General features: G+C 36.6%; 1 protein-coding gene across 1 annotated transcript in view; it reads left to right on the top strand.

Annotated features, from left to right (window-relative positions):
* The window catches only part of UGGT2 (UDP-glucose glycoprotein glucosyltransferase 2), a 149,773-nt gene that overhangs the window by 102,783 nt on the left and 25,241 nt on the right, over positions 1-21,749 (top strand). Inside the window, exons 26-31 of the mRNA XM_072400833.1 lie at positions 806-885; positions 2,153-2,342; positions 3,327-3,485; positions 5,025-5,110; positions 19,092-19,176; positions 19,856-19,941. Of these exons, the coding sequence (XP_072256934.1) occupies positions 806-885; positions 2,153-2,342; positions 3,327-3,485; positions 5,025-5,110; positions 19,092-19,176; positions 19,856-19,941 (686 nt within the window). The remainder of the gene's footprint in view (positions 1-805; positions 886-2,152; positions 2,343-3,326; positions 3,486-5,024; positions 5,111-19,091; positions 19,177-19,855; positions 19,942-21,749) is intronic.

Here is a 21,749-nt window from a genome sequence, read left to right as displayed (position 1 = left end):
CATTTTTTATATTCATAATATCTACTAGACCCTTGTTCGGACATATTTCTGTAAGTTACAGGTCTACAATTTAAAAAAAAAAATTCATGAAAAACAGTGGATCACTTTTGGTACAGAAATCTAGACCTCAGTGTAACGCTCAGGTGGTTAAAAAAGCACAGTAAACTAAATTATGTGAAAAATCAAGAGAAAACATTGCAGTGGATCTACTAAATGGGTAGAGACTGTCCTGTCCTAAAAGTGTTTTCCACTTTGCAAATTAAATTTTAGTAAACAAGGCAACCATCTGTTAACTTTAAATACCCAATCATCTGTGTCTGTGGCAATTTAAAAACAAATTGCTAAATTGATCAGGTATTCAAAGTAAACAATAATAATAAATCTTAGAGTGCAGTTCTCAAAACCATAATAGAACATTATTATAGGCTTTGTTTAAAGAAATCCTTTTAACATTTTTTATTTCAAGACAATACATATATTTTGTACATATAAAAATGACACTTGTGCCACTCACTTGCTCTGTTGCAATGAATGGGTCCCCTAAAGTCCACTGGAAGACATGACTTTCAGTTGATGTGACCTCACATGACTGGTTGCAGCAGTGACACAAGGTTGAAAGGAGGATCAGCATCCTGTGTAATGATGTCTTGCATCTGGTGGAGTACAGATACTCCTACACATACAGCCATTGCCACTGGTGAGAACTGAACCCAGAATACCATTGCTAGAATGTCAAAGACTGAACACGTGTGACATTATGTGTCTGTTAATTATAGCATATGGGTGTTTTTTTTTGTGATTTTAGGTGCTTTCTCGACTAATGAATATGAAGCTAACTATGTTCATGAATTGCAAGGCAAAACTTTCTGAAATGCCTCTAAAAAGGTAGGACAAAGTTGTATTGTGTAGTGAATATTTGTATAGGCATATGTATTTTTCCCATGATATTATCAAGCCAGCATGTTACGCAGCACTTTACAAAGTCCATAGTCATGTCACTAACTGTCCCTAATGGGGCTCACAATCTAATTTCCAGACGACAGTCATATGTCATTAACACAGTCTAAGGATAATTTGAGGGTAAGACCAAAAACCTAACCACATGTTTTTGGAATGTGAGAGGTAGCCAGAGGAAACCCGCACAAACATGGGGAGAACCTGCAAACTCCATTTGCAGATAGTGTCCTGGGAGAGATTCAAACCTGGGACCTAATGCTGCAAAGTGCTAACCACTGAACCACCATGCTCTCTCCAAGTCGGTTTTGTATGCCATTTTAAAGTTCCTGAATGTGTCTGTAAACCTAGTGTATGTATCAGTATTATGGTTCATAGGGAACATTTGTAGAAATTAAAAAATGATTTCCTTCTCTCTGGCCTGCATACCTTTTCTCTAACGTCAGACAAGGACCCCCACAGTGCCCCAGTTTTTCTTCAGGATTAATAAACTAATAATGGCGGATCTCGCTGCCATTGAATGATATTCTGATACTACTGGATTTTTTTCAATCTTTCATGGAATACCCCAATGTTCTGTCCTCTACTGTTGACTATACTGATTGTAGGCCTTTTTACACAATCCATGCCTCTCAAGTCAGTTTAAATGACACCAATGATATTTTTGTCTGTCAGTAAGAGTGGCATTCTTCACCACTGGTTATAAATGTAAGAGGCTAATATACTCTGAGCTGTGCATATAGTATTTATAGCAGTGGTTACCTAAAGATCTGAAAGTTATTTCAAGGGTAGCATCATCTTAATATGTTAGACTACTAGAAGCTCACTCTTCTAATTTATTAAACCCCCCCCCCCTAATTTTTATCCTGACTTTTTTTTCTTCGTCAATGTCTATCCTACGTTCCAATTCTACCGGTTTAAATTAAAATCACTGGAGTCCTCCTTGAAGCATTCTTTGAAGTTATTGTTACACATTTATACTGCAAACATATATACAGTATCTGATATAAAGTCTTGTGTAGATCTTTTTTTCTGGTGCTTTTATGTTGATTCTATTTGTGTAATGTGATTCTATTTGTGTAATGCTGTTCTGAGTTCCTCAATAAACTTTAAAATCTACAAAATGTTTCCTTCTAACTGCTGGGTTTTGAAGCTGCTCATTTCTTTTTTTGTAACTTTATTTTTTTTTTTCTTTCAGTTTCTATCGACTTGTGCTTGAGCCAGAACTAACATTTTTAAGTAACAAAAGCCTTTCCCCAGGTCCTTCAGCAAAATTCTTAGATATGCCTGAGTCACCTCTGTTAACTATGAACATGATCACCCCAGAGAGCTGGCTTGTAGAAGTTGTGCACAGTTCATGTGATCTTGATAATATCCATCTACAAGATGTAAGTGCCCACTTTTTCATGAGCTTTTATTTATATAGCAACAACATATTACCATTCAAAGTCCATAGTTGTGTAATCAATGTTTGTGAACATACAAACTCCATGCAGATAGTATCATGGCAAACATCTGAATATGAGACACCTTTTCATTGTTCCAGTAATGTTGATTGAAATTGACAATTTCCATTTGTGTTGCTCACTTTTTTATTCTTTACATTACTGCACAACTGTTTCACCACTTGTTTTATAGTAGTGTTTATGAAATGTAAAGCCTTATTCCAGCCAAGCTGCTAAAATCACATTTGAAATGCTAACTATATGAAAAACTTTTTTGCCAGAATTTTAATTTTTACTATTGTCACATTTATTTACCAGCAGAGTGATGTGACAATTACCTATAGTTTTGCAACTCATTGAATAAATTGACACTAAAGGGGTGCACACACAGCTGATATGCATATATGTACACTGTTTTACTTGCCAAAGGCTTTAAAATTCTGATCTGCTAGGTGATCCAGCAATTTCTTGTTTTAGCTCCAAAGCTACCTTTATCGCCTTTTTGTAATTTCTTGTTTCTTTATTGTCCTATGAGCAAATAGTGAAGGTGTGGTAAGACATACCTCAAGATAAGACATCGAAGAACACCAATGGCCACGTGTGAATCACTTTTCCAAACATTAACGAAAACACCAGATTAAACTGTAAGACATATAGGCTGGGAACATTGTTGTGCTATATCAACTTGATATTCTAAAAGAAATTGTAGCCTTTTTCTGGCAGAAAAGTTGGATTGGTTTATCTGAACATGCACCAAATGCATATAATGGTAATGTTTCCTTTGTTGTAATATGATGAACAAAGATCCCCCTCCTTGTTGTTATAAGCATGCTGCATGCAAACTCATGCATTTTGTCCAACTGATCTCCAGTGCTAAAAAGCAGTGTCTAAAATATTTGGCCTGTCACATGATTTGTGAATTTACAGGTAGACGGAATTGTGACAGCACACTATGAACTAGAGCATTTGTTACTGGAAGGACATTGTTTTGATGTGACTTCTGGACAACCACCAAGAGGACTCCAGTTCACTTTGGGCATTAAAAATGACCCAGTTATGGTTGACACTATTGTGATGGCTAATTTGGTGAGTGTAGACCATATATAAATTTATTATTTTTTTTTAACCTCTTTTTAAACATTCTTTTTTGGGGTTTTTATTTTATTATTGATAATTTCATAAATATACATGGAGGTATGGCAAGTAAACAAGGCTGGTTAGGGGGGAAAGTGGAGTGTGAATGTAACTCTGAAATGCAATGTTGGGACCTTGTATATTTTAATGGACCAGAAATAATAAATGTAAAAAAATAAAAAATATATATATTTGTGTAGTATCCACTAGTACATGACCATTTGACTGGTCCTATGAACCATCTGGGGATATAGATTACATAAATGTTTAATGGATATCTGTGGATAAGCTTCAAGCACAAGTTGAAATGGAACTGTGACCCGCATTTCATTTTATCAATATGTATTCATAAATCAAGGTACCCAAAAAGAAGACAAACCTTTTTTGTTATTTTAATTTGGCTCATTTGTTTAGTTTCACTCTTTCCTACACTGTTTCTACAGGGCTAAACTGTGGGGCATTACAGGTCCAGGGTTACTGCTTTTTGTTGCACTCTTTCACTGTGTAAGGTATTTTATCCAGAATATTTTGAATATATTCAAAAATCTTTTATCATTCATATATGTAGTCATTTAGCTGAATTTTTTTTTCTGCAGTGTTCTGTTCTGCCTTATTATGACAGCAAGTTTTCCAGAAAGAGCTGCTGTCAATCACTGAACTTGAACCACTCATTTAGGCATTCCTGCCTGTAATATAGGCACTTTGATATTCAAGGAGGCTGTGCATAAGAATGTAATGTAATGTAATCTTCCATATAGAGATAATGGGAGAATGCACATCCTGGCGGAAACACTGGGTGGTTTATTAAAAAGAGGTGTTCAGCTTCTTTCTCATTGTTTTGATGTACATAACTGATACTTCTATTATTTGAACTCTTCTTACCTGAATCTTTTGTTTGGTAGCTATGTAGGGTTTACCTACACTTTGCTATGGCATTTGCAATTTGATGCATGTTTGACCATATACATTTTTTTGCAGTCCATTGTTTCTGCTGAGTTCATTTTATTCTTTAAGTGGTTTTTGTATTTCATGGGAAACATTGACTTTTGTTTTTGGAAATAGGAAAGTGGCTTGTTTTTTAAGCTCCATATATCCCCCACTCGTTGATTTAAAATTATTTTATGAGTGTATCACACTAACTGTTACCTGTAATTTATAATATATAAAATATTGTATATAGAAATATCATATTAACTTTTTTATTTGTGATGATTATAGTTAACATGTCTTTATTATATTCAAGCATCAAAAGAGAAGTACATCACTGATTTTGAAATAGTTGTATGGTGAATGAAGATTTGCAAACTATACACCACATTTGTTGCCAACACTGTCCTTTACAGATACATTTTATTACTATGCTTGCAGATGTTGTACAACGGGAAAAAAAATATTTCATAATTAATAGTTCATAATCCAAATCCAGGGTCTCTAAACTGGAATACAGTTTGCATAACAAATTTTAAAAACGCCTTATTTTAAACCCGATAGGGATATTTCCAGCTGAAGGCCAATCCAGGGGCATGGATATTAAGACTTCGGAAAGGAAGATCGGAAGATATCTATCACATAGTCTCGTGAGTACCAAAGCAGCATATCTTTTTTTCTCACTCATTTTGCTTTTTGTGTGTGTTAGCTTCTCATCCTTTGTTCAAATATATAACTGTGTTATTTAGCAGGACCAATGTTGTTCCTAATTCCACATTTTTGCACATAGTTCAAACTTCTTTATCTGGCTATAGCAGCCTACAATGGTTAAGGTTAATACATTCTTTTTAACAAAAGGTAAAAAAAAATACCACAAAATAATAAAATTTACCTTCATGGTTCATGTGTGAAAATTTAAATTTTGGGATTTAGTGTTCCTTAAAATTAATAGGCTAACTTTTAAAGCTTATGACTGTTTTTATTACCATGATTTATAAAGTATTTGATCTGTTTTTTGGTCACACTTGTTAAAGGGTCAAAGAAGGGTGGTTACATTTGTAAATTAGCATATGTAAACTCTTTCCTCATTCCTCTTCTGAAAAGTAAAACAAAGATATATTTTTAGGAAAATTATGCAACCCGTCTTTCAGTTTGAAAAAACAGGGGTTATTCTGCACTGGCTGACAGTTTTTGTCAGTGTGCAGTCCTGCCCTAGACTGAAGCTTAATGACTTGTGTCCCTCGATGGACATCAAGAAAATGATTTTACATTAAGTACAAAAATCCTATTATTCCTTCAGCACCTCTTTACTGAGCAGAACTTAGGAACTGCTTTTATAAAAAGGGATACATCATCTTTATTCCCCTTCGAAACAGCTTTTTAAGCACATTAAAGTTGAATTTCTTTCAGTTTGAAAAAGATTCTGTAGAGCTCTGTAAATATTTAATGTCAAGATAATAGACAGAAGTTTGGCAGGCAGTCAATTTCTACTCTTGATCCATGGTCTGTTAATTAACAGTGATCTCACCTTTGTTCTGTCACTAAATGCCTCTTGTCGTAAAGTGACTTGATGAAATTATTTCTGCAAGGCCTCACATTAAAATTACATTTTTTAAAGTTTAGATTCCCTCATAGGACTCTTTTATTAAAAATTAAAACAGTTTAATCACTATGTGCTGTGTTTTAGTTTAAAATGGCCTTTCATTGTGATGAACTTAATAATGACCATTTCATGGTTTATGCAAATTTCTGAATATTTTCATTGGAAATGAACATAGACATTTTTAAGTTATTTTTTTCTGCTAGCTTTTTGATAATTGAAATACATCTCTATCCTTGTGCCTGTGACCTTCTGTTTTCACAGGTATATGTCTTAAAAGAGAATTTATAGTGATTTTTGGTTATGATGGTCAGTAAAAAATACTTTGCAAATTAATTATTTGTTTTCTTTTGTGGTTATTCTACAAATCTTTCCACATAATTCAACAGAATAGCACTGATATGGAAAATTAAGTATGTAAAAGTATGTAAAAGAAAAATCACATCAAGCCTGCTTAAGGAATGTTAGACAGGAAATAAATATTAGCTGTAATAATGCAAATTTACAGCAGGTCCCTAACAGTGTTTAGCAATACACTGTGCAGGGAAAACTGCCTACAGCTCATCCTCTATACTCCCCTCTACATAGAACTGAACAACTCTCTGAATAACACTCATTTGTTCTACAGTCACTCAAAACTATAGTGAAAGACTGTATCAGAGACAGAAATTTAGTGTGTGTATGTAGCTATTTTTTCTCAGACTACTATAAAATTGTCATGATACACCCGTAGACAGGGAGGACTTTCTATATCACACTTCCAGAACAAATAAATTATGAAAAAACATAATATCAATCAAAAAAGTCCACTTTTTACTTCAGTTTGTATGTTTTTTGTGGAAATAGTTAATGTAAATTGCTTTGCTTTGAAAATACCATATATAATACAGTAAATACCCCCCTCCCAAAAAAATAAAATAAAAAAAATAATGAGATTAGGGTATGAGTCCTATCACAATCAGCATCCTTTAATTTTTTGCTGGGTGTCCTAGGACAGATTTTTTTTTTTTTTTTTTTGCTTTGCTGATTTGACACCTACTCTGTATCTTTTTTAAGTCTATTAAAGTCTGATTGTTTCTGCCTCTTCTGGGGACATTTTCACATGTAAATGCCTGTGCATTCCATCCTTTGTCTTTTAAATCCTATTGGCTGGTTGTATTGTGTTGCCTACTGCTTAACTGGACTGGATTTATACTCCCTATTTAATGTACAGCTCTGAATGATATGTTGCCGCTATATAAATCCTGCTCAATAATAATTATAATAATAATAATGTGTCCCTCAAAGGGCTCCAAGAAAAAAAAAATAGAGCAAGTAAACCAGCTCTATTTTTTGCTTGTTTTGTACTTAAAAAGTTTAATACATTATAATATTTGGTTTCAGAAGTAGGGCATGGCAGAGCAAGTTTCACATCTTTTGAATTGGTTTTAAAATCAAGGGACAAAAGTTGACTTTCAAGAAATTAGCTAAAGGCATGGAACCATCATTGCAGTAGCAGAGTTGTTCAAATACACATGACTGACTTGACAATAAAGGCAAAGCAGCACACTGATATGCAATTAGTCTCCTAATACAGCATAATTTAATAATAAATACATAACTATATTTATAGTCAGTTTTATGTCCTTAAAGTATATAGTATAAAGTATATTTATTCTAGTTAATATTGACAAAAAGTACTGATGCCAATGTAATTTCTGCTGATTGTCCTTGCTGAGGTCAGTCTGGGCTTTTCATTTAAATCACAGTCATGGGACTTTGAAAATTGGGAGAATAAAAGTGTGACATGGAAAAGGCAAACAACAACTTTAATGGAAAATGCATTTTTTGCATCGTAATCTAACATAACCTATTGGGTACAGTCATGAATGTAATTGTTTTACACCCTTCTCTTCTACTTAAGGGCCCTAGCAAGTTTGCATTTTACCATCAGATGACACTTGTAGTTAAAGTGCACTTTCATGTTTTCCAGACCCCAGTAGATGACTGTAAAAATATTGTGATATTGCTTTGTGCATAGCGTGCCAGTTATTTCATCAGAATAGATCATTTCTTAAAAATAAAACAAGACTTTAATCAGTTATAACTCACTACAAGTGTCCCAATATAGTGGCTTTATTTGGAAGTTCCGTGAATCACGGAAAGAAAACATACAGGATTAACAAGTGTTTTACTGAAATGCTTAGAAGCAATTGGCAAAGAAACTTGGGAGCCAGTGTTACATTTTATTATTTTTTTATGGCAAATTTTTCATCTATTATGGAATTTTCCATCACAGATACCTTCATTTTAAGAGTCACTAGAATAGGCCAGTATTTCTTACTCCCTGTGTTTTACTGTAGTATTTCCTTTTGCTTATAATTTTAGGAGTATTTCCACCCACACTATAAGTGTTTGAAGAAAACTTATTACTACAGTTTTTGCATGGCCATAGTGTTTAACAAGGTAAACACCAGTATTGAACACCCTTTTCTCAGTGGGAACACACACATCATCCAAGTAATTTGCACTTCTTAAGTGAAAATTATTGTGTCATTCTTATTTATATGATTGCCATTTAGTACCCTTAAGCCCATTCCAGACTTGTGGTCAAGTGCAGTGTTGTACCGTGTTCTCAACCACGCTTTCCAACTCTCCCATTGAAATGTAGAAGAGTGGTTGGCAACCACTGGTTGCACTCGGTTGGGTTATGGTGCATTTCAAGAAGCAACACATTGCTTCTTGCCTTTCTTTCTCTTGAAGAAAAACCATGCTGCAAGTGTGCTAACCTGTGGTATGGAATGAAGGCAGTGCAGCTGACCATTTTTAACTCTGTTTTCTTTAGCTGAGTTGTTTGATTTTATTTTTTGTCTGTGGTAATACTAGAAACCTCAGTAATCTACACAAGCTCTCTATGTCATCATACAATATATACTATATACATGTGTTCAAGTAATTACATAAAAACCTAAAAAACATATATAGTCACACTTGGATATCACACATGCACTGATGTCTGAAAGCTGCAGTCTTCTCATATGCAAATTTTGACTTTCTCTGTAAAAGTTAAGGACTGTCCTTAATAATCATTGTGGATGCCCATCAAGTTGATGAATAAGTGCACAAGAGTTGAGCCACAGTGTTTTTGCCAAAAAAAGCATGATTACAAATCTGTTACCAGAGGTTTTGGGGGCTTTAAACGCTTATAAAGTTAATCAAAGCATCAGCATCCGTGTATCATTCTTGCTAGCTACATGTAGGTTGTTGTACCAAACATGATTTATTATAGTCATTTTCATAAATAACCATTTCAAATGGCACTTAACAATCAAATACAAATTACATAACTGCTGTGTGTGATCACAGGTATGTAGGTTGGCCTCCTTTTTTTGGTCAGACAAATGACATAAAAAAATTTAACAGGATTTATTGCATACCAAAGATCACATGGCACTTATTTACTACTTTGTTTTTTTGTTTGTTTTTTATTTTTAATTATTTCTATAGTCCACTAAAAGATTTATCATACAGATTCAAAGAATTTCACTTATAGACATTTATGTTGACATTGTAAGTAAAAGCAGTTTATAACTGTCAAATAAACTTTAAAAATTACATTATCTTATGGCTCAAAGAGATGTGAATGAGGTGTGATCATGAAATGTGAGTAATGATTCTGTATGAATGTTTACCTATTAAGTTCATCACTTTTCCCTTCTGTTATTTCTGATTCCAAATGTATGGGTAGGAGAAGTTTGGTCCATTTTTGATATGGCTTTGTATCCAGAGATATCCCTTTGTATTAAAATTGATAGTGCATTATATCTCTTGTTCTAAGCTTCTAGAAACAGGCAGACAGAAAGGAGGAGAAGCATTAACACACAGTCTCCTTAAACTGGTATATCTTACAATATATGATAATCAACCACCATTAAATGTTTGATATCTCTATAGTCAGAAAACAATTTTGAGAAAACAGTTTTTTCTGAAGTAGCTAAAATAACTTGACATATAAAGACAAAGGAACCCTATTATTATCTATTCCAGATTTCTACTCTGATTGCTAATGGGTTTCATAATTTCTTCTCTATTATACCTTTACCGGTAGTAGTAAAAATAGAAACCTGTTTTTACTTACACCAAATATTAATCTTGTCATAGTTAGCTTTCTTTTCAGTTCAGTTTGAGTAGGGAAGCCAGTACAGTCAGCATCCTGTTGGTGAATATGTAGGAAATACAACAAACTAGGAAACATGAAAACAAATGGGGAAAAAATAGTATTTCATCATTATACAACAGAATTGTTTTAAAAGGCAGAAGATCCCCTATTATCTTTTTATAACTGGTTGTAGCTCTTGCATTTTTTTAATCATATGCCTAATTTGAATTGAATGGGTTTGTGACAGCTTTATAGACTTTTCTAGGTTTGTGACCTGAGATATTTCCTACTTTAAGTTCAGGGTCTTCCATTTTTATCTCTTTGCTGGCAGGTGTAAAATGTAGTTTGGTTTTGCACTTTCTCTAAACTTCGTTCCAGGATTAACTAGATATTTCTGTGGTGTTTGCTAATATGTCTTTCAGACATAAGTCTTGATACCTTAGTTTTGTGCCTGATAATTGGTCATTTATAGTCATTTAGAGTTCGCCATCAAAAAATACATGTATTGTTTGTTTTCTAAAAATAAAATATTTTTTATATGTGAAACCATTCTACCACACTCCTCTCCTCTCCTTTTGCAGCAAATATCCATAAGATGGTATATGTTCTTCAAGTACTGCAAGTCTCAAAGTATGACTGCAGATTAACTGTAATGATCTTCCTACCATTAACTTTGCAAATTCAAACGTACTGCCATCCATATCATATCATTCTAAGAAAATCTATTTCACAAATGTCAAACCTCAACTAGGTCTTGATTAGAATGAAGAGGACTGTTCCACAGCTTGTTTGTAGTTTCTTAACAGAAGGGCTATCAATCTATTCTTTGTAATTAGGTGATTAATTTCACTGCTATCAGGGCCATCCAGAAATAGTCTGTACAGCTTGAGACGATTTAAACTAAAGTTGTCCTGCTTGGCTAGATGGGTTTAAAATAATTGCTTTATATTTACTTGTCTAAAATGGGAATAGAGGGAGTTATGTAAATAAGAATTAATTTAAAAAATTGTTAGATAATAATGTTACATTTGCAACCAAAGTTTAAATATTTGGTATCTGAAATGACTAGATTGCATTAATTGATCTGAGTGAGCAGTTTACCTCCAAATATTATAATTTCACCAGTTAGTAATAAGAATTTTTTGTTCATCAAAAAGGGGTAACATTTGCCTTGCAAAGGAAACAAAAAATGCATAAGAAAATAATGAGCACGTGGATCACAAGCTAAAAAATTCTAGATGAATGCGCAGACAAAGAAAATATTTAAATGCTTACTTGAAATGTTTTTTCTTTCTATAAATAATTGTTGCTCATTTTTAATGTTTCTTTATACTTGCTAGTAAATTTGACTTACCCAGGAAGTGACAAAAGCTCTCTCCTTTTCTATGTGTGTTTAGTTACTCCCTGGGTCAGACCAAATTCTCTGCCCCCTGCTTTCTTGCTTAACCTTCCTACATAATCTTTAATGTAGCTTCTGTGGGAGGAGCAAAGAGGATAACTTTAGAGCAGCCATTCTTGACTGGGGTACTGTAGAACCTTGGGGTTCCTCCAGAACCAGTACCTCCAGTAAGGATTCTTATATTCCAATAACTGGCTTCCCATTCGGTGGTGACTTCATAGTTCTAGGGCTAATTAAACTTAAGCCAGCAGCATGACAACAGAGATTGTTTTAGCTGCCTATAAGGGTAGTATTCTGATCTTCCAATGATCACCAATGTATGAGGCATTTGGTCCACTGCCCCCCAATAGGTTAGTTTTGCTAAAGGTGTGCCAAGACCTGGAAATAGTTTTTTAAGAGTTTCTCTGGGGTAAAAGTTTGAGAAAGGCTGCTTTAAAGTATTGGCAGTAACAAAGAGGTTCACCATTGTATCCTTAGTATTTCTTTCTGTACAGGTTTTCTTTAGGAGAGTATTGTAAATGGATATTTATTTACATAGCAATAATAGAAAAATGAAAGCTCAGCACATTGCTACTGTGGCAAGTGATAACAGGGAGCAGTGCTGTAATGGACTTCCTTCAGCTTCTATTAGTTTAAAGATTGTCTGACCTAGAAGGCATTTTCAGTTGTTCTTGATTTTCTTTGGCAAAAAGCATCACCGTGTAATTGTATGTGAACTGCTGCAAGAATCAATATCAAGTGTCAAGAACAGCAAAGCTGCTACAAGAAACTGGATACTGCAGGAGTTTGGTAATTTACCTCTGTTAGATTACTATCTTCTGAAATTTGTGACTAGTATAGAACAAAACCTCATCTTTTATCTAGTAGTTATATATAGGTTGTCAAAAGAGGAGTACAGGTTTTGTTCATGTGCCTGTCCAAATATATATCAAAAATAATTTACTCAAGCAAAAAAACTTTAACTAAGGTATCCTTAGCTTTAGGTAAAACAGGACTTCACTAAGACCGTATTGGTTTGGGGTTACTTTCTTGTTTTTTTTTATATTTTGTTTTTAATTCAGTAATCAGTCAAAGATTACAAAAAGACATTGCATCATACAAAGAGAAAAAATGGCAAAGATCAAACAGTATATCCGAGAACAGTAAATGTAACAACTGATAACTGACAATTTTTACAAAGATAACAAATATATAAACAAAAACAATTCCTAAAGGAAAGGGAAAATCAAAAAAGGGAGGGGTGGAAAATAATAGAAGGAAACCTGGGGGGGAGGGGTAGGAACAAAACACAGACAAATAGGGGGGGGGAGTGGCTTTAAGGGCCCATACAGTGTCGGCACAAACATCTCGGTAGCAATTCAACCATAAATTTAGTAATTAAAAGACATCATCAGTGTGGTCAACTCCACACATCACAAAAAGATAAGCTTGGGAGGTAGTATATTGTACCCAGTAGAATCACGTCTTACGGAACTTATCTATCTCCCATCACGAGAAGAAATTGGGTCTTCCATAGACATGATCTCATTTATTCGCCTAAACCATAAGGGCAGCGTAGGGGGAGAAGATTGTTTCCATAACACAGGAATGCATGCTTTCGCTGCATTTAAAAGATGTTTAAACAACTAATTATGATATTTTTTCACGGACCATTCATTGAGGTGTTAAAGAGCCAGTTCAGGCTTATCATGGATGAGCCAATAAAGTACAAACCCTAAAATCTGTGAAACAGACTGCCCGCTTCCTTTTTACAATGCCAGCAGCGATCATCACCACCTGGATACAGAATTGTCAGTACCCACGGGAGAGCAGTTTATAGTTCAGTTCCTGATACACACTTCTGAGTGCACCCTTGTGACCCGTATATAACAGTCGTTCTCGTTGCTCAGGGGAAAGGGTATTATGCAGATCTCTTTCCCACTTATCCAGATAAGGTAAGGATGAGGGGGCAAGTTCTGCCAGAAGTAGCTGGTATGCTAGCGAGAGTGTCCCTCGCATGGGGTTAGCGCCACCACATACTGATTCCAACTGTGAGAGGGGATGCACATATTGAGCCGGTGGGGCAAGAGAGTGCAAAAAGTGACGCAATTGTATGCAGCACCAGACTTCCAACTCTGGGAGACAATGTTCAACCTGAAGATCAGTAACAGCCACCCACTCCGAGCCCTGAAGGAAATGAGAAAACCCCCTGTAAAAACCCCCAGTTCACACCAAGCACTGAACCTAGGATCCGAGAGGCCAGGCTGGAATTCGGGATGTCCCAGAATAGAGGAGCAGGGTACATATCTGACCTAATTATCTTAAAGTGTTTCTGCACAATACTCAAAGTAGTCCTTATCAGAGGAAGTTTAAGAGTAAGAGTGCACCAGGTGGAGTCCAAACAGAGTAACCCACGGTTTTTGAGCACCATTCCTACACCAATCAAATAATCTCCCAAAGTGCTTAGACTTCTGATATATCAGAGGGTCTGGGAAAGCAATGCCCCCCTAAATTTCGGTAAGTGCAAAATCTATTTCCGAAGGCACGGGCCACCCCCCTCCTTAAGCAAAGCGGAGGAACTCCTGTCTAAATTTGTACAATATCTGTTGGGGCACATGGACTGGGAGAGCTTGGAGTAAAAAAAGCACACGTGGCATTACATTCATCCTTAAAATATTACAACCGCCAAACCAGGAGAATGTGCTTTGTCTCCAACATTGTAAATCTTTCCTTACTACAGTCAGAAGGGGGAGGAAATCGACGTTGAGTAGCAAGGACAGGTCCCTAGAAATTTTGGTCCCCAAATACAGGCTAGCGGACTTTGCCCATTTGAAGGGAAAAAACAGAGAAAGCTCCCGCACCAGCTGCTCTGAAAGTGAAATGGAAAGCGCCTCAGATTTTTGGAGATTGATCTTATATTTGGAGAGCTTGGAGTATTTGTTAATTTCCGCTAGCAAATTCGGCAGTGAAGATCTAGGCGCAGAGACAAAGAAAAGTAGATAATACGCATAGGCGGCTACCTTATGTTCCTGCTTTCGTACACAGAAACCTCGAATATCAGGGTTGTTCCTTATATGCCTTAGAAAAGATTCCAAAATTAGAATAAATAGGGGGGGGATAAGGGACAACTCTGACATGTGCCATTGCTGATAGAGAAGGGCTTAGACAACAAACCATTCATGTTAATCTGAGCTGTTGGAGTGGAGTACAAGTTCAATCCAGTTTGGAGGTAGACCAAGATGGGCCAGTGTAAATTTCAAAAAATCCTAATCCACGCGGTCAAAAGCCCTTTCGGCATGCGCTGCTAGTAACATCTCCTGAATCCCATGGGAACGCACATAATTGATCAGATTCAACGTCCTGATCGTATTGTCCCTAGCGTCTTGACCAGGCAGGAAACCTCTCTGGTCCGAGTGATTTATAGATTGAATCAGTGGGGTAAGGCGTCTGGCTAGTATGCTACTAAACAGTTTGAGGTCACAGTTTAACAAGGAGATCAGCCTATAGCTGGAGCAGGGCGTTGGGGTCCTTGTCAGGTTTGAGGCCGCTAACGTATCTCTGTGCAATAATAACCCTTCCATCAGCATGTTGAACGCAGACAAATAGGCCGGAGAAAAGAACAGATAGGTTTTGCTTATAGTATCGGAGCGTAAGACCATCAGGTCCAGGTGCTTTTCCCTTGGCAGCATTGGAAATAGCTAAGGCTAACTCCTCAACTGTGATTGGGGCCCCCAAAGATTCCACTGAAAAGGGGGGTAGAACTGAAGAACAAAGATATTCTCTAATTGAATATGCCTTGACATGGTCCATGCATCCTAATCAATTGGCATCTAAATTATACAGCTTGTCATAAAATGCCCTGAAGGTCTCTGCAATGTCTGGGGAGGAGTGAACCAACCCACCGACAGAGGACAATCACACTGGGGATATACGTTCTCGCCCTTTTTTTCCGTGTGAGCCTGTGCAAGCGCTCTGCCAAATTTATTGAGAGTATTCATAGTAATAACCCTTGCACTTAGTAAACATGAATTTTGTTTTGAAACAAAGTAGTTCTCTGATACGTTCCCTGGTGGCTATAATTTGTTGTTCAATCTCAACAGTGTACTGTTTTTTGTGAGTAACCTCCAATTTGTGTAAGTCTGCCACTAACTGATTCAATGTCCCCTCCCTGTCTCTCCATCATACATTTATTGCCTTGCTGGATGAGGACACCACGAATATAGCATTTGTGAGCTTGCCAGAGAGACAGTGGATTACCCAGTGAGGGCCCATTCAATTCAAAATAAGCTTTAAGTTCAGTTTCATTTGTCGTGTGTACCTCTGGGGACTCTAACAATGAGTCATTCAATCTCCTGGAATACACTGGGGGTACATTAGGTGAGGTTCAAAAGGATAACGACCGCTGCATGGTCAGAAATAGATATTACACCTATTTCGGCTTATGTGATTCTGGGTGTGGAGAAATGGTCAATAAGAAGGAAGTCAGTTTTAGAAAAAGATTTGTGCATGGAAGAATAGAAGGTAAAATCGTTCTCTGTTGGGGGGAGGATACGCCAAACATCCACTAACTCAAAGGTATGGAAAAGGCGTTTAATCTTCTGTAAGGCCGCATCAGACATAGCTGATGTACCCCTAGTCACATCCATGGATAGATTGAGAGCCAGAAAAAAAATCGCCCCCTACAATCAATGTGCCTTCACTAACTTCTGCTATCATGGCTAAAAGGGTTTCCAAAAAGGTGACCTGAGTTAGGGAAATAGACATTCACAAAAGTGAAGGTCTTCAAGTCAACCATTCCTTTGATCATAACATATCTGCCCTCTGGTTTCAAGCGACAAGCCATAAGGGCCCAGCTGATAGATTTATGGAGCAAAACGCTCACCTTTTGTTTTGGAATCTGCAGAGGTACTATGATATGTCTTGCAAAAGTAACAGTCCGTTACAGTAACCGTCTCTGAATCTGCCCATATTGAAAGTGGGTTTCTTGCAAAAATACCACATGACATTTACATCTATGCAATTCACGTAACACAATAGAATGCTTAAAATGCCAATTTAGACTTTGAGAGAGGTCATTTGAAATGCCATGGGGAGGGAAAAACAACAGCAAAAACATGAGGGGAGGGTAGTAGGAAGGTGATGTCCCAAAGAACACTAAACTGAATATAACTCACGGAGGCACCACCAAAATACAAATCTTAAATGCTCCAGGTGATCAAATCCTTCCAAGAAGGAGGAGCAAACCTAAATGGGGAAGTGGTACTCCACAGGAAAGAGCTAATGCTCGCCAACAGCAGCAATATATATCAACTAATATGTGAACCTGCATCAGTATTGTTATCTATATTGCGCAGATAGCAAATCCCACGCATAAAGTGCATAACAACATAACAAACTTCATGGGAAGCAGAAACTCATCAGTTGGTCTCAAGCCCCTATTAACTAGAGGGCCCAGGCAGAACGTGAGAGTTTGGCTTTCCAAACTAGTGCAAAAACAGCCATGAATAAAACACTAGCTTGATGAGAGGAAGTAACATGAACTAACAAATGAGGACAAAGTATCTCACATGAATGGTCAGCAAACTACATGTATCCATAGAAAATCTGTTTAGTTGATGGAGAAATATTCTGTCACACAGATGTCCACAGAGAAAGAGGTAGGTAAATCTAACAAAAAAGAAAAAGTAAAAAAGAGGAAAAGAGGTATGACTGAAAATCAACAGTGGCCATCAATCTTCATTAGGACCTGAATGTGGGCGGAGCAGTGGACCAGTGTGACCGGATTGACGGACCTGAAAATTGCTCCGGGGTCGTGTGTCCCTTGGAAATGAAGGTGGGATATCCAACAGCATCTCCAACCAATCAGGGATGTCAACCGGATCCACTTGCAAAAATTCAAACAACCTGGGAAGTTGAGAGTGTCTATCTATAACAAAAGTAGAACCATTCCTGGTGATCAGTAGGTAAAATGGGTAACTCCACCTGTACAAGGAGGCTTGAGCAGAACGAATGGTATCCAGCAGGGGTCGCACTACTCGACGCATCCTCGGAGTATGGCTGGATAAATCCGGCAAAAGTTGTACAGTGCTCTATCAAAGTCCATAGGACCATAACGCCATGCTTGGCGCATTATTTCCTCTTTTATAATATAGAAATGAACTCGACATAGTACATCCCTTGGTAAGGATGAATTAGCACTGCATGGCCCATTCACTCAGTGTACTCTGTCCAGCTCAAGAGTAGATGTAGGTGAGCAATTCAAAAAAACATTAAGAATAGCTGTATCAGTTGCCCCCAGATCAGAGTTGGCAGCAGCCTCTGAAATACCCTGAATCCTGATGTTATTCATGCAATTCCCATTTTCACTGTCTTCAGTGCACAGATATAAAAAAGTGAGCTGTGATTTCATAGTAGCAGTGGAGGATTCTAATCCCATAACACGGGTTTCCACATTGGATGAGGTAGTTTCTAGAACTGCCACCGGGTATTTACCGTGGAAAGTTGCTGCCGCAGTCCCTCTATCTCGCACGAGAATTCTCAGTGCGTGCAGCCAATGCATTGACCACCCCAGCTAGATCTTCTCTGGAGGGAAGCTGGCTCAGCCTGTGCCAGGTACTGAGAAGAGTGAGCACTTACTTGGGATCCTGTGGCCGATATATGAGGAGGAGGTAGGAGCAAAGGAGTAAGAGGACACTGATCCGGGCTGCAGCTGTGGCCGGGAGAGATCCCCGCTTTGCCAGGTGAGCCTTCTTCATTTGCAGCTCCCACGTGTGCACGTGGATCCAGAAGCTGCCTCGGGATTCAGCAGCAGGCTCAAGAAATCTCTGCAGAGTCTGTTTTTCCTGGGTTTTAGAGGAGCGGGCATCTTCCGCTTGTTAGACATGTGCAGGCGGGAGGAAAAAACTGGCTGTAGCGGGGTTACTAGACGGCAGAATGCTGCTGGCTGCACGGAGCTCCGGGAGATGACTTGCTCAAGCCTCCATAGCGTGACCACGCCCAAGGTTACTTTCTTGTTAATAGTTATAGTACTTTTTATTACCTCAGCTGAAAATATATATGTTTTCATTTATTTTAGAGACCTTTTATGTTAGGACAGTAAAATTACAAAAGTTTAGTCTTTTAGTTGTTTATACATCTAATAGAAAAATTACTTGTTAGTAATGTAACCTTTTAACGTTTTACAAGTTTTGATTCTGTATATGTAATCTCTTATTTTTAATGTTCATGAGGTAGCCATCTGATTCAGATTTATTAGGGGCTGCATACACTGATGCGTGCTAATGGACAAGTTATTCAAAAAAGGAGAAATTTTCTTATTAAAAAGCAATTTGATATCCTAAGAATCCAAAGATTAATATGCATTTCTGGACCCAATTTAAGGGATTATTGGTTGTTATCTTATCTTGATAGACCTACAAAGCACTCTTTGTCCTTTAATACAAATGGTCCTTACCCTTTAGTACTGTTGTGGCTTTTTCCTGCATTGTATAATTTGTATTTCGGTTTGTTTTTTAGCCATATTGGCACTGATTCTCCATCAGATCAAGAAACTGTAATTGTAGTGCTAAGTCATTTCAACAGTAAAATTATTAAAGTTCACGTGAGTATCTTGTTTTATTCCTAAATGCCAGAATTATTCACTGTGGGTAAATGTGGTTACCTGTTATAATTCCGTTTTAGGCAAAACATCCTGCATAGATTATAGAAGTATGCTGTTAGAATATTCTTTTTATTGGGTATTTGATTCCAAGCTAATATCATATCTATCTTTTTTGCTGTTGGTGGGGGTATCTGTCGTGTCAACCCTAATTCTTGATACTAATATACAGCAAGGAATAGGGTAGGCATATGTTCTAATTTGTTCTCTGGAAAAACAAGCTCTTAAAACTTGTAATGAGCAGAGAAGCACACTAAAAGGTTAATTTGCCCCCCCCCGAATATAGGTTTAATAAATACAATTTCTGATTTTGCAGTTGTAATGAGAGAAATGATATAAAGTGCTAATAATACAATGGTACTATTGTTGAGACATATTTTAGCTGCACTGTACTTTAGGAACATCATCAGCACCTTATCATAAAACATGAGAAATCTAGCAACAGGATTAGTTTAGAAATGTTCAGAATGTTTTAATAGCAATAGATGACCATAAAATAAAGAGCACAAAAACAGGGACGTGTTTTTTAAAGGTTAGCCGTAGTCCCAGAATATATTTTCTAAGCTTGCACACTTTAATTGTAAGATGTTGTCAGAATATGATGGGTTTTTTTTCACTGCAGGTGCAAAAGAAACCTGACCAGATACATGCAGATCTCCTGAGCAGCGAGCCTGAGGAGAAGACAGGTCTGTGGAATTCAATAATGAGGTATATACATCTAAAAATACTCTCCTTATTGCTTTAACTGATTTCTAGTTACTATACAAAAGTGTCCTTGTTAGAATGGTTTGTAGACTTTTTCAGTAAGGCTTGAATCGAGAGATTGCAGATTGCAGAGTGACTGCTTTTATGAATAATTCCAAGTGTCCTATACCGTTAAAACACACAGTGTTCATCAAGCTCTATATGGTGTTGTAAAGTCCAGTCAAACCTTTAGTTTTAGAAATAGCTAAATATATTTTAGTTGTATCAAATACAAAATGTTTGTCAAAAACCAGCCATAGTCTGAGCAGAAAAGTTTGTCCCTGGCAGCAGTTGCAGATTTGGACCCTTGCTCCTTGTGGAAAATTAGAATACTTTTTCCGACAGAGTCAGATCTACAACGGACATGTGACTCATCACAACACATGGTAGTGAGTTACCACATCAGCAATGGCCATCCAATGGAGGATTGTCTGCCTTCGCAGAAGTCCATCGTAGTGCCAGCAGTGGAGATAGTGCCTTCTGAGACATTTCATTTTAACAAGATTTCTTTAGTGATCTGTGACTGCCCTAATAAATTAACCAGACTTCATATATTTTTGGCTGGTAGGAGACTGTTAATTTAGAACTTATAGATATTTCCTGGTAATGTAAAATCTTTTATATATTATGTAATTTTCATATTTATACTTTCATTTAAACAAAAAACTTTCCTACGCCATGTTACTGCATCAAACTTGTACTTATAAAATTGGGTATAATTGAAAGACTATAAATCAGATGATTGCACATAAAATAGAACATTAAATGCAGCATAACATTTTAATTAGATTTTGTGGTTATTTCCATTGTGCATCCAATGTAATTAAATATATCCACATATAAAGCTGCTAATGGACCATAGTAACAAGAATTTGATTATTATTTCCCTTTCATTACCTCAAGAAATATGTTGTTTGGGGATGCTTAGGAGTGATTTCTACTTTGATAAAACATTGTAAATCTTCTCGTTAAATGCTGTTACTGGTATTATGTATACTATTACCTTAATAAAGCCCGCCATTTAAAATGTATTATCTAATTGCAGTTTTAATAGATCATTGTAATAAAGTTCATGCTGTGGTGGTTGAAACATTACACCTTCTAAAAATAAATGAAATTTTCCATGGCTAAAAAGTTTTTCTATCTATTTTACAAACTATAAATTCTTTAAAGCATCACATCTCAGTGGTGGCTTACCACCAGACATTATATGCCCCTGGACCATTTATGAAAATGGCATACTGAAAAGGAAAAGCTTTTACACCAGGGCCTAGCTTGAATCTCTTTAGAATGGTGTATTACAAGGACCCTTCTTAAGAATTACAAAAACCAGAAGAGAAAATAAGGCTTGCACACACAACTAGAGAAGTAAAGGGATATGATTTTATATTTTTACCTTCATTGAAACTAGAAAGTCTCAGCATGTAGTATGTGCTGGTGATATAGGGTGAGATATGTTGTCAGGTTTGAAGAACAAGCTGGCAAGGATGGCCAGAGCTTAGGGGCCCAGACTTGGATCTTGCTCATGGATCACTGGGGCTCGAAGCATAGGCTGTGTAAAAACTGTTACATCATTGGCAGAATTGTATCAAATAACCTATTGAAACAGGCAAAGATTTAGGGATTACTTTCCAGGCTGAAACAGGTAGATTAAGACCGTTTCTCCTATATAAATATAAGGAGAAAATTTGTGCTGGATTCATGTAGGTTTGGATAGAGTAGGTAAGGGTTAAAGCTTTGTTGTGGTTTTTATTTTTTATTTTTTATTTTTT

Source organism: Pyxicephalus adspersus, chromosome 1, assembly GCF_032062135.1.
Source record: "Pyxicephalus adspersus chromosome 1, UCB_Pads_2.0, whole genome shotgun sequence".
Taxonomy (NCBI): Eukaryota; Metazoa; Chordata; class Amphibia; order Anura; family Pyxicephalidae; genus Pyxicephalus; species Pyxicephalus adspersus.
Note: the sequence above shows the minus strand (reverse complement) of the source record. Positions and strands in the feature narration are given on the sequence as shown.